Below are 16,136 nucleotides of genomic sequence, written 5' to 3' on the forward strand. Positions count from 1 at the left end.
CATGTATTAATCTGAAGAAATATTAAATTCATGGATGACTCCAAATATTCATGCACTCACAGACGAGGACATTTTTAATGCTCAGAGGTTGGTCTTTCATAGCTCAGTAGACCTACCTGAGTTGTCACTTTTATTTTTCACTTAAGTATCAACTCTGTCTCACAAATTAGAATGTTTCTCCTAAAATTAGAAGAATTTGATGTAAATTGATTTATTTTACATCCATATTCAACAATATGAGTTGGTATCTTGGCAAATCTGAGCACAGTTTGAGAGAGTGTTGCAGTCTGGAACTCTACAGGAGACACATGTGAGATAACAGAGGTCTTCTGAGCTCTCACTTTAATATTATTTGAGGCAATCAGGGTTCCCACACCTTTTGACCAACCAAAAAAATAAAAAACGTTTCAGTTGTTTGTAATTACTGAATAGGTTTTTTAAAAATAATTTTATATAAATTTCAATCACAAAGTCGCATTTAGCCGATGGAACATTTGAATGCGGAGAAAAACTAGAAATTATATATATATAAAAAATATATATTATAAAATTAGTAGTAATTATAATTTATTTTAAATCATAATTTATAACATTTGTATTATATAATAATATATAACAAATTATAATTTACAATTAATATTATCTAATTATTTATATATAGTAATATAAATTATAATAACATTTATATTATAATTGTATCATATAATTATCAAAATTATAACTATACAAATATATTATGAAATTAATTGTAATTATATTTTAATTAGAAGTTATAATTTCTATAATTTATATTTTATATTAAATAAAATATATAATAATATAATATGAATTATAAATTATATAATTCATATTAAATAATAATATTTATATTAATTTATATTATAATTTTATAAAATAGTTATAAGATTAAATTATATTGAGAAATCATGATTTTAAAATTCCCTGAAATTGCCTGGTTTTCCATAACTTTGCAAACCATGGACATTGTTGAGAAACTCAACAGGAGACTCGTGTGAGATTACAAGGTTCATTTTCTCAGGAGAAGCATTTGAGGCACAGGAGACATCAGCAAGTCTCCATTTGCTCTCCTTTTTATCTCATCGCTGTCTAGGAGAAACAACTGGGATATTAAAGAGATTTCATTTGTGATTTGTCTTTCCTATGGGAACAAACACGCATATACACACAAACAAACAAATTAAATCCTGTGCAAAACCCACTGCCCAACAAGCCCTGTTTTATATTCAGTAAATATAGGCCATGACACCTCCCTGCATGGCAATGATAGCCCTGTTTACCATGGACTCCTCCTCTCCTTCTACACTGAGACCCTCTGTGTTTTACTTCTCTTTATCTTGGTCTCTGGATCTCTCTTTTTCAGCCTCCCTCACAGTAACCGGGTCACAGCGCACACCATCTCCTGTGCTGAAGGAGACATAGATCAGACTTTGACAGCGTGTCTTATCTGATGAGACGTGCCAAATGCTTCACAGCTCTGCGTTTTCCCTCATGCGCAGGTGATCATCGAGTCCTTCAGGTATGAAAAAAGCCAAAACGCGTTGGTGTCAAACTGGCAGTCATTACAGAAAACCAGCGGAACAAAAGCAGAACCAACAGGACAGAGGCAGATAGAATGTAACTGAATGTACACTAGATTGAAAAGTAATTTGTTACAATAAAATACCATATTCAGAATTTTACTGTGAAATCAATACAAAAAAATTAGGGGTTTGTAGAATTAAAAAAACAAAGTCAACAGTTTCCATGACTTTCTTTGAGTTGAAATTCATCTATTTAATTATTTTAAGTACACGTCTTGGCTGAACTTAAAAGGTCAAGTTGCCATGACTCACAATCTGTCATCATTTTGACAATTACCTTTGTAGAATTTTAAGATGATTTCTCAAGATATGTCAACTTAAAAAAAGAATTCTATGTAAATCACTCACTTTATTCACATGGTTTTAAATCGTTCAATATTATGTGCTTCACTATGTACTTAGTACATACCATGGAGAGCAACACTTAAATTATGTACGGTAATTAAAGTTTTAAATATGTACAGTCTGTTTGAGAATTGCACTGAGGCTTATGAGGACTTGTTGAAAAGTTGTTTTGATGTTTTGTTGTTAATAGTTGTTTCCTAATGTCACCATTATGGTGATTAATGTTTCCTTTGGCTGGGAACTTGGACCTTATTTACATTTAATTAATTTTCCCAGAGCTAGTGCTACAATAGAAGGAGCTGTTCATGGCAAAAACAAAAAACGTCATCTTAATGACTGACTTTAACTCTGGCCATAATTTGCAAAAATGTCTGCTATAGTATAGAAATTACAAAATATTTTATATGAAGTTAAGGGCTGGGGTATTGCAATACCATTGAGGGTCATTATCTCTGATGTACATTTAAAGGACTCTAAAAGCCCTTTAAAGCTTATAAAGGGGCCCATAGGTATGATAAAAGTAGTTCATATTATTACCTGGATGTCATATTCCAAATCTTCTGAAGACATGTAAGTCTTGTTTTTTTTTTGAGAAAATCTTGACGTCTGTTCATCAAATAAGTATAACTTATCACCTATGCATGCTCAGATATCAGCAGCAACAGCTAATTAATCAAACAATGATACAGTATTAGAAATAATATAAGAATGCAACCTAAAATGACTGTAATGCAGGCACAGCTATTCATTGTGATCATACAGCACAATGATGCTACAGTGCATTAGTAAAGTCGTTTCCAGTCATTTATAATAGTAAAATAGTAATTTATTAGTACTTTCCTGGTTCACCTGTGAAGTGACAACACACAATTGTCATTTCAGGTGCTGACTTTATGTTTGCGTGAGTGAAAGCATGTCTGATGAAAACACACGTGTAGAGAGTCTTACTGAAAGGATTAGTTCACCCAAAAATGAAAATTCAGTCATTGTTTCCTCACCTCTGTGTTGTTATAACCCTATATGTCTTTCTTTCTTTTTCTTAACACAAGGGGAGAAATTGTGAAAACAAAATTATAATTCAGAAGTCTAATAAATTATTTGTTATGAAAGCATACGATTAGGTTTTGAGAGAAACAAACCGAAATCTAATGTATTATTTAGTGAAATTGTTCACTGATCGTTGATCTCCTGTGTGCGTTCATGATAGGGCACGAGAGCAACAGTTCACATAGTGCCCTCGCGACATTGGGGTGTTCAAGTGAAAACTCGTTTTGTTTATCTAAAACAGGTCCTCCACAGCGATTGTGACAACAGAACACAACACAGCTGCACAAAAACCAGAGAACAGAACTTACTAATCATGTCTGAAGAGTTTGTAGTCAAAGAATTGATGCATTTCTATGCCCAGCCTTATTTTTTTTGAACGGAGTACTCTGAAATCAAACAGAAACATAGAGCCTAGTCACAGTCACACCGTGTCCTAACCTGACGACAAGCGAGAAACGCTAAAAGGCATATTTTCTATGATAATCAGAGTTTTTGTTCTAACCAGTAGTAATGAGCGATGGTACATTCTTTCGATTGCTTGTTTTCTATTTTCGGCATTGCGCGGTTAACTCCATCCACTGTGAACTAGCACCGGTCCAAAAACTAAATTTTTTTTATAAAATAAGGCTGGGCATAGAAATGCATACATTTTTTGACTACAAACTCTTCAGACATGTTTAGTTAGTTCTGTTCTCTGTTTTGTGTGCAAAACAGATTTTTCATGAACACCCTTATGTCGAGAGGGGGCTGCGTGAACTTGCTCTCGTGCCCTATCATGAACGCACACAGCAGATCAACGGTCAGTGAACATTTTCACTAAATAATACATTCGATTTCGGGTTGTTTCTCACCAAACCTTATCGTATGCTTTCATAACAAATAATGTATTAGACTACTGAATTATACTTTTGTGTTCTTTTGAAGCTTGAAGAGGTGGTCACTATAAACTGCCATTGTATGACATCACTGAACATAAAATGTTTTCACAATTTCCCCTTTGTGTTAAGAAAAAGAAAGAAATGGGGCCTGGGTAGCTCAGTGGTAAAATACGCTGGCTACCAACCCTGGAGTTCGCTAGTTCGCTAGTTCCAATCCCAGTGACTCCAGCCAGGTCTCTTAAGCAATCAAATTGGCTCGGTTGCTAGGGAGGGTAGAGTCACATGGGGTAACCTCCTCGTGGTCGCTATAATGTGGTTTGTTCTCGGTGGGGTGCATGGTGAATTGAGCGTGGTTGCCGCGGTGGATGGCGTGAAGCCTCCACACGCGCTATGTCTCCGTGGCAACGCGCTCAACAAGCCACGTGATAAGATGCGCGGGTTGACTGTCTCAGAAACGGAGGCAACTGGGATTCGTCCTCCGCCACCCAGACTGAGGCGAATCACTATGCGACCACGAGGACTTAGAGCGCATTGGGAATTGGGCATTCCAAATTGGGAGAAAAAGGGGAAAAATCCCCCCTCCCCCCCCCAAAAAAAAAAGTAAGAAAAAGAAAGAAAGTCATATAGGATTATAACAACACAGGGGTGAGTAAACAATTATAAAAAAAATATTTTTGGGTGAACTATCCCTTTAAGACCCCTCGCATTCATACAGATAAGACAGGAATGCAGGTGATGAAGGGGAAAAAGGTGTGAGTTTTATCTCCTGGGGATGAAACAGAAAACAAAATGAACATGTGTGAACTGCAGCATGACAAGGCTTTCCACCCTTGAGGGGAAAAGAGCAGAACCGAATGCATCAATGCATGTAGCCAACAGAAACCACGCAGGGCTGCATTCAGATCCTTTGAGGGCGCATCTGAACTTTAACACATTTCCACTCATTTTGTTCCTAGAAATTTGACACAAAGCACAGGTCTCCGAGCATTGCGCATGCTGTAAATCAGACATGCTGTGTGATTCCTTATCACGTACACACACACACACACACTCCTGTAAGCTGAGTGAGTGGCAGATACCTGCAGTCAGATCTCAGAGAGGGAGTTTGTGTGCTCCTGCAAGCTTAACGCTGAATAACAATCATCCTCTTGAGGCTCAGATCTCGCCCTATAGCAGCTCTCCACGGCCGGCTGAGAGATACTCAGCACAGATCCATTTCATCAAAAATGAATTTCTCTCAAACATATATTAATATTAACTTCCTTGGAATTACACTCAGTGAGTTTGGATCATCCCTCAGCAAGCTTGAATTAAACTCTGATGAATAAAACACTTCCCTCTTGTTCTCTTATTTCACTTCTATTCAGATTTTTCTATTCAAATAATGTAACACTTATTTAATATAACACTTTATTTGAAGCCTGTATATATACACTACCGTCAAAAGTTTTGAAACACTTTCTCATTCTTTATTATAATTTTTTTTCTTCACATTTTAGAATAATAGTAAAGTCATCAAAACTATGGACTCTTGACATTTTCTCAACCAACTTCATGAGGTATCACCCTGGGATGCTTTTTAAACAGTATTGAAGGAGTTCCCATCTATGTTGGGCACTTATTGGCTGTTTTTCTTTATTATTTGGTCCAAGTCATCAATTTCAAAAACTTTTTATTTTTATTTTAGTTTTATAATGAAATAAATTAATATGGTGGCTCAATTATATTTTTGTCTACAAAACTAATTTCAAACCTTTAAGCATACGCCTTCAGATCAAAAGATTTTTAAGATCATGAGAAACAAGTGTTTCAAAACTTTTGACCGGTAGTGTATTTTATATACTGTATGCCTTTAGATCAAAAGGTTTGTAAAATCATGAGAATACATATAACACTAATATATGAATATATGACATTATTGTGTCAGATGAGTGAAGAATTGATTACGCAATAAAAAAGCGGCTTTAGAATTCAATATATTGTTTATTTCCATATCATTGAACATAAGCCTATCATTGGCCTACTGTCCACAACAATCCATTTTGCAATTTAATTCGTCAGTTTGTCCAAAATAGACTTCTTATAAGGGCTTTTCTAAGGACACATCTAAGTATACGTGTCAGACGGATGCTTTTGGAGCATCTTAATTAGGTTGCATCGGGTCATAAACACAGTGTTTTAAGAAGTTGTTAAACCAAAGTGCCTTTCAAGGCAAGTCAGTCCACTCAATGGCCATCTTTGGAACGCTCCTGAGCAGCTTTTTTCTATGTATACAAGTGCCATAAAAGTACAGCTCCTATCTACTTAAATGGAGAAATACCGAAATCTCCATTTTGCAAGCCGGTCCGGCTAATGCGCATTCACATTCTCGAGTTGACTGACAGGCGATGTCTGTATCTAAAACAGTATAAAAAGTATCTGGTTAAACATAGTTTGAAACTAGAAAAATGCGTCTCAAGACTCCTGAATTCGGAGTTGTGCTCCGCCAAGCTGTGTTTAAACGCACAAGCACGTTCTAATCTTGTGCTGTCTGCTGTTAGTAAGTCTGGTTTGTTGCCTTTACAGCTCAAAGATGCATGTTGCCTGCAGAGCTGGAGTAGCGCCTAATGCCCCCTGCTGTCACTTCAAGCTTCAACTCAAATCAATATTTCATGTGCATTTATTCATTTATTTGGCAAGCAGCCATGTAATGTGTTTCATGTCAGAGTCCTGATCACCTTGTCTGGGTTTATTTTGCAAGGAATACACTCTTTATGTATTATAGCTGTGGTTACAATTCTTTATGAACATACAACTGATGACAAGGTGTATTATAAGGGATTATAAATGCAGTAAAATACATTTTTAATGCCTTACTACAGTATATAAAGTTTTCAAGTACGTAAATGAATGCATTTATTTATTTACTCCAAAAGAAAATCATACATATACAAGCACACATAGTCACACTTAAACAATTTCAGTCAATATTTTTATAGGCTACGGTTGTGTGTAACAAGATCCAATAATTTTGATTTAGGTCATGGATGGGTGTTCTGTAGAAAGTAAATTTTATTGAGTCAGTACCTGTGCCTCGGGCAGGGCCACATCCATGATGCTGGGCTGCCCGCGTGGCTCTCCGTTCTCCAGCCGCGAATAAACCACCTGATAGCCGCGGATCTGTCCGTGCTGCTTCTGCTGCAGAGGAGGTTTCCATGACACCCGCAGGGCCGTGGAGTTCACGCTGTCCACCTCAACCCTGCGTGGAGGGGCGCCAGGCACTGCGGGTGATAGAAAGGTGAAGTTAACACTTTATATTGTTAAACCACACACTCACAATATACACACACGTCAAGGGTACAAACCTGCTCCCAGGCTACAGCCACCACATTTAAACTTAAAGTCTTGGAGTCTTATGGATTACTTTTATGCTGCCTTTAAGTGATTTTTGACGCTTCAAAGGTCTGACCACTTTTCACTTGCATTGTATGGACCAACTGAGCTGAGATATTCTTTTAAATATCTTTGCTTGTGTTCTGCAGAAGAAAGAAAGTCACACATCTGGAATGGCATGAGGGTGAGTAAATGAGAGAATTTTCATTATTGGTTGAACTATCCCTTTAAGGATGACAATTCTTTTGACATACATTTCACAAGTACAAGCTGATAAACACAATATCAGTATAGTGGACAAATTTGGGAGTGTTGCAACAACGAGCCTGGGAGACAAGCTTCACCAAACTCACATAACGCTCCTCACACACGTCTCGAGCAGAGAGCCAGCTCAGCTCCCCCAGGAGTTTGGGCTGAATGCAAATCTGGCATGAGTGGAAAAGAGCAGCAGTTCAGTAGATGTTAATGACAGTCAATTGATAGTCAATAGAGGAGGCGGTAAAGGGAGGAAAGACAGCGGTGAAGATTAAAAAGCGCAGCATTAAGAGATTAATAACCAGATAGGGATACACCATCTCCCAGCTCAGAACGCAGGAAGATCTATGAAAGCTCAAGGGCTGAACGTCAGCAATATAGCCCTTAGTTAATTGGAGTCATTTAACTGTATAAATGTGCTTGGCTGTGAAATTCAGTCTTGACCTTCAGCAATGGAAAGTCAATAGAGCTGCTGTTGAAAACAGATAAACAGAACTATTGTGTAATGTGTACCAGTGCTGCTCACACACACAAACACACACACTGTATGGATAGTATGATGGAACATAACAAGTGATGGTAGAAATGTGTCAACTGGTACAGATTCTGCAATAGAGTACAAAAGTCTGGTTCCACATGTAAAAATACCATTAATTTTTCCATAGACAAATAGATTTTTAACAATAACATACAAACCAACAGAATATATGCAATGAATGCAATGCATAGGTGTGCCATAATAAGGTGGGCATTGCCAGCACATCAGTCTCATACTGTGATATAAGATTTTGGTCACACTGCCTACCAAATGCACACATATCTGATGGACGGCTTTTCACCCTCCAGTTCCAGGTGGGAAAAACTAAAAAGGGAATTTTAGTCACATATTTGTGCCGTATCTCTGAGCAGCAGTTCCCATTTGGAGGTTTCATTTAGAAGTCTCTTGCTCTCTTAACTTTCACTTCTTCTCCATCTCATTTTCTCGTGCTCACCCTACGTCTCCATGGAAACACCGGTGGAGAAACGGACGGGAAGAATTCACACTAGACTCTGTGTAGGTCACTGTATTCCACTCGAGCTCTTAAAACATATTGTTCATCATTCCAGGTGTGAAGGTAATCATGGGAAAATTACATGTGTGCTGGTGGTGAGAGCGATGGATCCGTAACATGATAAATATTGAAGATCACCTGAGACCACGATGCTCCCCATGGGGGTGCTCAGCCCAGTCTCGTGTAGGAAGTGTGATGACAAGACGTGGTCTCCTGAGACACAGGTCTTTGTTTTATTTTAAAGGAATAGTGTGCCCCCCCCCAAAAAGTGTCATTGTTTTCTTATCTTCATGTTGTTCCAAACCTATACACCTGTAAACTGTTCAAAGAAAAACTTCTCGCATAAACACGTGATCCAGTGTAAACAAGCTTCTCTCATAAGCCGCCTTTTACTATTAAACTCTGGATGTGACTCTCACATTTTGTCCCCTAGTGGTGGCCGTGAGGAACTTTCAATTTGCTCGCATTGGATTGTATTTGTAGCAGCGGAGAAGGCACTCACAAATCGCAATGTCAGTGTACACAGTCCCTTGAGATAAAAAAATCTAACATTTAAAATGAAGCTTTGAAAAAGTACGATTGTTGGTATAAAGTTTGCTACCAAACCTCAGAATTACATTACTGTGTGTGATTTTGTAAAGCACATGGATGAATTCATGATTAATATTCACTCAGTATTATTATTAGCAGGTTTGGGGAGTAACGGAATACATGTTACAGGATTACGTATTTCAAATACAAAATATAAGTAACTGTATTCCACTACAGTTACAATTTAAATCATTGGTAATTAGAATACAGTTACATTCAAAAAGTATTTAGATTACTGAAGAGATTACATTGCATTTTATTGTCATTTGTTTTATTTAATATTTACATTTATACATATAAATGATGCGATCCAAAGTGCATTTGAACAGCGGTGAAACACTTTCTTATGATGTGTTACATTCATACGAGCAGACAGAGAAGTAAGTTTGAAGTAAGTTTGGAGCAGAAGAAATAGAAATAAACCTTGTGGAAATTGTCAGCTTTATGCTAAGCTAAAATGCTATTTCTAGCCATTTTACATGCACGTTACCACACACGATCCTATTTATTTATCACGAAAATTCACGTTGGATCATAATTTCTTTTTTTCTAGTAAGACCTTTGATATTAGGACAAAAATCATATTCTTGATAATAATTTTTGTATTGTTTTCCTGTAAAAATATCTAAAAATCTTTAAAACAAGATCAATTTGATAGATCTTGTTTTAGAAACAACACTGCATAACATATTTCGGTTTTTCAGAGAATGTATTTTTAACATGTGTATTTTGTCTTACTGTACTGGCAGAGTTTTTATAGTCAAAACAAGTGAAAAAATCTACCAGTGCTGAAGAAGTAATCCAAAGTATTTAGATTACATTACTGACCTTGAGTAATCTAACGAAATATGTTACAAATTACATTTTACAGCATGTATTCTGTAATCTGTAGTGGAATATATTTCAAAAGTAACCCTCCCAACCCTGATTATTAGTACTACTAAAACTACTACTAGTTATTATGTAATAATAAGGATATAATACATATAATAATTCAGCGAACAGGAACTACAAATTCATAGATATGATTAAATGAAGGTTTTGCATGTGGAGAAATAAATGACACATACTGTACGTGCAGATTTAAAGGAAGATGTTTACTGAAAAATGACTTACATTTTGAGTTGTTTCTCACCAATATTTATCGTATGCCTTCAGAAGACTTGAAATCATGCATGAGCCACATGGACTACTTTTATAATACTTATGGGTCCTTTTTGAATCTTGAAAGTGAAAAGACAGATGAGACATTCATTAAAATTTTGCCTTTTGTACGGGAGTAGAATGACATGAGTAAAATATGACAAAATCTAAATTTTTTGGTGAACTACTCCATTAACCTATTCAACTCTGTGGACCTGCCGGCAGGTCCAAAAGGGGGAGCTATATCGCAAAAAAAGTTTATGCTTAAAATGCTAAAGTCCCCATATACATACAGTAAGTCTGCATTTATGTTACGTAAAATAACAAAATAATGCTTCAAAACATCCACGTCGCAAATAAGCACCACCTAGTGGTCATATGGTAGAAATATTAATATGAATAAAAAAGTCTTTAAAATAGCACTTACATGGACAAGCCATATATCAGATGAAAGCTCTCATTGTCAGGAATGTGACTGTACAGTATTTTGTTGCACTAATACCACTGTTTGAAAGATTTTCAACAATCACTAAGTGAAATATTATATGACATCAAATACAAACGTCTCATTTATGCTTCAATAACTGCTGCTGTACGGCCTAAATAGCTAAAAACTTTATATCTGCTTTTACCTAAGGCAGTTCTCTAAAAAATTTGCCATTGTTTAGCTTGCTTGTGTGAATTATCAAACGTTATATCTTAGATGTCCAGAACAAAATATGCAATCCTGCAGGAAAAGCACGCTAAACAAATCATCAGAAATATATGTTATCGACTATTAATGATACAATTTTATACATCATCGCAAAGGGGAGGATCTCAGCTTTCTAATTACCTTAAAGAATGAGCTTCTAGTCCACTCAGTGGCCAAGATATTCGATGAAACAATGGGGGTGGTGCATGAACTGAAAATTTGACTGAATGTCAATGGACGAGCACATCTGCAAGGCTAAAATGCATTTATAGCTTTTAAATTTGAGTGTGAGAAATTGCTGGAGCCAGCCCAAAAATGCTCCAAAGTTGAAGTGGTTGATGCAATACATTCCCCTGAGCTTCCAATAAGAAACAGCTTTGCTCTCTTAAAGCATTTAAATTCTGCATGGTGTGATCTTGCTCAAAAATATCCATTCGCCAAGTCCAACATATTTTTCTGTGTACAAGACATTCATACTGTAACACTTTGGTGAATAAAATATCAAGCTAAGAAAGTCTCAAACCAAAGTGTCTACTTTGATTTATGAGAATACAAATGTTAAGTGCTTAAGAAATGTAAAAATACTCTTCTGTGCAAGACTCACTAACTAACAATCTAATGGCACAAACAGTTCACACCTCTGTATTTTTGCTTTTCTACTTGATGAATATGGATGTCAGGGAGCTTCTCTGAATGGGCGGAAAAGGTAAGAAGAACTGATGGAAAAGTTTACAAATAAAAGCACAGCTAATTTATCAATGGCTACGCTTGCAGCTTCCTTGTTTTGCTTTCTGGCAGCGCCGTTGAACCCTTACAAGCAACCACAGCACATTACTCTCCCCAGAATATGCAAGAGAACCACTCAATAGCTTGATTTATCTTATTTCGTCCTGATTTATAACCCTCCTAAAGAACTTGAAATGAAACTGAATTAACACACATAAAGCTCGGCAACAAGTTTAGTGTACAAACTTTGGAACATCAGGTCCCAGGCCTACATGTCTTTTTCATAAAGTTCTGTCACATAATAACTTCAGTAATATCTTATTACTGTATCTATCTAGTAATCGGCTTATAACCTTCAAAACTTCAAATCTCTTTTTAAATTTCCCAAGTGTTCAACCAACTGTACATAAGACCTAAATAGCCTTCAGACTTCAAGGCTTTTTTTTTTTTTTTTTCAATTCTCAGGTAAGGCTTTGTGAAGCAAACAAAGTTTATCTTGAGAGTTGTTGCCTCTCAGCTGCAAGCTCATCTATCTGCTAACAGTCTTTATGAACCTTTCCAGTCTGGTTTCCGTCCTCAACACAGTACAGAAACTGCATTACTTAGGGTTTAAAATGATCTCCTACCCTCTTCTGATTCAGGTGTGCTTAATATTCTAATCCTTCTTGACCTTAGCTCTGAATTTGAAACTGTTTCTCACCACATACTTCTTTCCCATCTTTCAGAAATACTGTAGGTATCACTGGCACAATTTTGAACTGGTTTACTTCTGACAATTTGTTGTTTATTACAAACACAATTCCACAACTGCAACAGTACATTCAGGGGTACCGCAAGGCTCAGTCCTCGGTCCAATTCTCTTTGTAATCTACACTCGCTTAGCATTTTATTAGGAACACTATGTTCCAAATAAAGTGCCAAACGTGGTCTTCTGTTGTTGTAGCCCATCTGCCTCAAGGTTTGACATGTTGTGCATTCTGAGATGCTATTCTGCTCACTACAATTGTACAGAGTGGTTATCTGAGTTACCGTAGTCTTTCTGTCAGCTTAAACCACTCTGGCCATTCTCCGTTGACCTCTCTCATCAACAAGGCATTTCCGTCCGCAGAACTGCCGCTCACTGGAAATTTTATTATTTTTGTTTGGCACGATTCTGAGTAAACTCTAGAGACTGTTATGTGTGAAAATCCCAGGTGATCGTCTGTTACAGAAATACTCGAACCAACCTGTCTGACACAAAAAAAATCATGCCACGGTCTAAATCACTGAGATAAAAAATGTTCCCCATACTGATGGTTGATGTGAACATTAACTGAAGCTTCTGACCCATATCTGCAAGATTTTATGCACTGCACTGCTGCCACACAATTGACTGATTAGATAATCGCATGAATAAGTAGGTGTACAGATGTTCCTAATAAAGTGCTCAGTGAGTGTATATGCTGCCACTTGGTCAGATAATTAGACGTCATGAGTTTAATTTTAATTGTTACACTGATGACACTCAGATCTACTTTAGCACTCCTGTCAACTCTGTTTTTCCTCCAGTACTTTCTAAATGCATTCACGAGCTGAAGCATTAGTTGAAGTTCAAATCACCTTAAATTTAACTCTAATAATAATTTTTGTTGACTGGCCCAAAATCACTCATCTCCAAATATACAAGCATTAACTGCACTAACTTTGGACTTGCATGTTAGAATAACTGTAAAAACGGCTTTTTTCACTTCCGTAACATCTCTTCTATCCTTAATCCTCAAAGATGCTGAAACTGTAATTCATGCCTTTGTTACATCAAGATTGGATTATTGTAACTCATTTAACATGGGTCTATCTGCAAAAAACTCAAACGTTTACAGTATGTGTCAAAACTCCACAGCTTATCTTATTACACTCTAAAAAAAATCTGAACATATTACTCCTATTTTGCGGCATCTACACTGGCTTCCTATCACTTATCACATACAGTAAGAGATCCTCATACTCTCCTAGAAAGCTCTTAATAATCTTGCCCCTCAATATCTAACTGAGCTACTTCAAGTTTACTCTCCAGTACATTTTCTGAGGTCTTCTGATGCTGCCAGTCATGCCAGATTTCAAAACAATGGTCAAAACACATATTTTTTTTTTCTGTGTGTTACTGCCAAGCTTCTAGTTTTTAAGTGATAATTACATGGGTTCTTTTCTTTTTTTTCATGCCATGTTTCTTGTGCTATTTATTTGTTTTGATGATTCTGTAAAGCGACCTTGGGTTTTAGAAAGGAGCTATATAAATAAAACGTATAATTATTACTGACAAACTTTCATTTTCTAGATATCGAGAACATAATTGACCCTTGTGCAGTGGAGTCTTGTTTTAATGAGATTCATTAGGCTGGTTGTTGATCATAATTAGCATAACTAGTCTTTGTCAGCCATATTCTGGCACTCACAATTAAGATGTAGAGTTACAAGTGAGCACTAGCACAAAGTATTTCAAAACCTTAATGGCCCTTTAAAGAGTCCTTTGCAAGCAAAGATTAAAGGAAACAATGAAGCTGTGATCTTGTCAAAACATGTGGACAATTTAAAGAACTGATTTGTACACTGCTGCATGTTCCAAGGTCAATGATTGGCAATACCGGCAGTTTGAAATGAAATGAGAAGTAGCTTTACCTCCGCTGAAACCAGCACTGTACCACTCTAAAAAACATTACCTCCATGAACAAGAGAAAACAGAGAGAGAGAGCAAGAGATTGTAAGAAAGAGAACGTATGGTTTGATTGACAGGTTTAAACAGACATGGGACACGCTCTTCCAGCATTCATGCTATTTCATCTGTCAATCAAACTGCTGAGCAGAGTGGAAACAGTGTTAAACAAGCCCCCTCACACAGCCAGTGAAAACACACACATGCGCTCACACAGAGGCAGTAGTATGACGAACCACCAAGAAATGAATGATGGGGGATAGCTTGTTAATCCATAATTTCTAAAATCAATTTCTCCACCGGGCCAACTTCTGTTGTTTTTAGATGGCCCACAGCTGTAGTTTGGACACCCCTGGGTTAGAGTAAAAATACAACTCACTTTTGGTGCCACTCTGAGGACATTTCACCCAGAAACTGGAGCTCGCACATGCCAGTTAGTGAAGTTTTGCTCGTGAACAATTCAGTCTTTTTGAACAACTCATTTAAGTGAACAAATCATTCTCGTTTACCTCCATAAACGGACTCATATTTCTTGTTCACTGATGTCTCTCCTTTTCGAAGCGAATGAGCTGTACTGCTTTTCAAGCCAGTATAGACTGACTATAGCACAATCCAACAGCATCTGAGTGCTGGCTGTGAAGGAGAATATCATTGGTTTCACCAGCTGAACGAATACGCCCCTTCACTGAAGTAGTCGAGTCGGTCTTTTAAGTCTGAACGAGATGAGACATCTTGTTCACGAACGAAATGAATAACTCGGTCTTCTCGTTCGTGAACGAAGATCTACTGAACGACTGAACGAGAGAGAGAAGCCATGTCATTCGTTCAGTTCGGTGTTCAACAAAGAGAGAAAGAGGTGAAATGCAAGACAAGTTTATAGGTATGCACAAAACATAATTCCCAATTTATGAATGTGTAAAAATTACTGAAGGCCATGCAATTAAATAACATGAATTATGAATGGAAATGTTGTGCTTTGGTGCACAGTGTAAGATATGTACAGTAGGCTTTTCTTCAACTTTTTGAATGTCTTGATAAATGTGAAGCCCAGCATTTGACAAAATATAAGAAAAATAAAACCTGCCATTTGTGGGGATAATGGTTATGGTGTTTAAACTCTATTTTTAAAGTGTCTTTGTACATTTGTAGACATGCAAATTCCATTTGTGGTGTTTTTAAAGGCTGACTTTAGCAGGAGCCAATAGCATTCGAGAGCGGGCTGTGAAGAAGCATATCATTGGTTTAACCCACTGAACGAATACGCCCCTTTACTGAACTAGTAGTCGGTCATTTGAGTCTTAATGAGACAGGACATTTAGTTCATGAACGAGGAGCTGCTGTTTGACTGAACGAAAGAAGGAGCTGTATGCCGTTCATTCATCAATCTCGTTGAACAGGAAAAGGGGCTGGATGTATTATGAATAAAAGTGAGTGATGACCACACATTACAATGACATATGGACATTAATGAAACTCATAATATTTTTTAGGTTAGTGCTGTCTTTTTTTGTACAGCTTGATAAAATTTTGTGCTCAGCAGTTCACAGTATGATAGAGATGCTTTATTGTCATTTGTAACGCTTATGATACTTAAACACTCTGCAGTGCTGAAGACTCTTAGTATATTTGTTGACACAAATTTTAATAAAAAAAATAATTAGACCTGTTCCCATCGTGAATGACATAGTACTTTTTGTTCAATGTAAATACTCGTTCAAAACGTAAAAGATGGTCATTTTTGGG

The 16,136-nt window shown here is 36.7% G+C and overlaps 1 protein-coding gene across 1 annotated transcript in view; it reads right to left on the reverse strand.

Moving 5' to 3' along the window:
• The window catches only part of LOC127445891 (receptor-type tyrosine-protein phosphatase F-like), a 346,333-nt gene that overhangs the window by 83,553 nt on the left and 246,644 nt on the right, over positions 1 to 16,136 (reverse strand). The window contains exon 14 of the mRNA XM_051706359.1: positions 6,938 to 7,131. Coding sequence (XP_051562319.1) covers positions 6,938 to 7,131 — 194 coding nt within the window. The remainder of the gene's footprint in view (positions 1 to 6,937; positions 7,132 to 16,136) is intronic.

This window comes from Myxocyprinus asiaticus, chromosome 9, assembly GCF_019703515.2.
Source record: "Myxocyprinus asiaticus isolate MX2 ecotype Aquarium Trade chromosome 9, UBuf_Myxa_2, whole genome shotgun sequence".
Lineage (NCBI taxonomy): Eukaryota > Metazoa > Chordata > Actinopteri > Cypriniformes > Catostomidae > Myxocyprinus > Myxocyprinus asiaticus.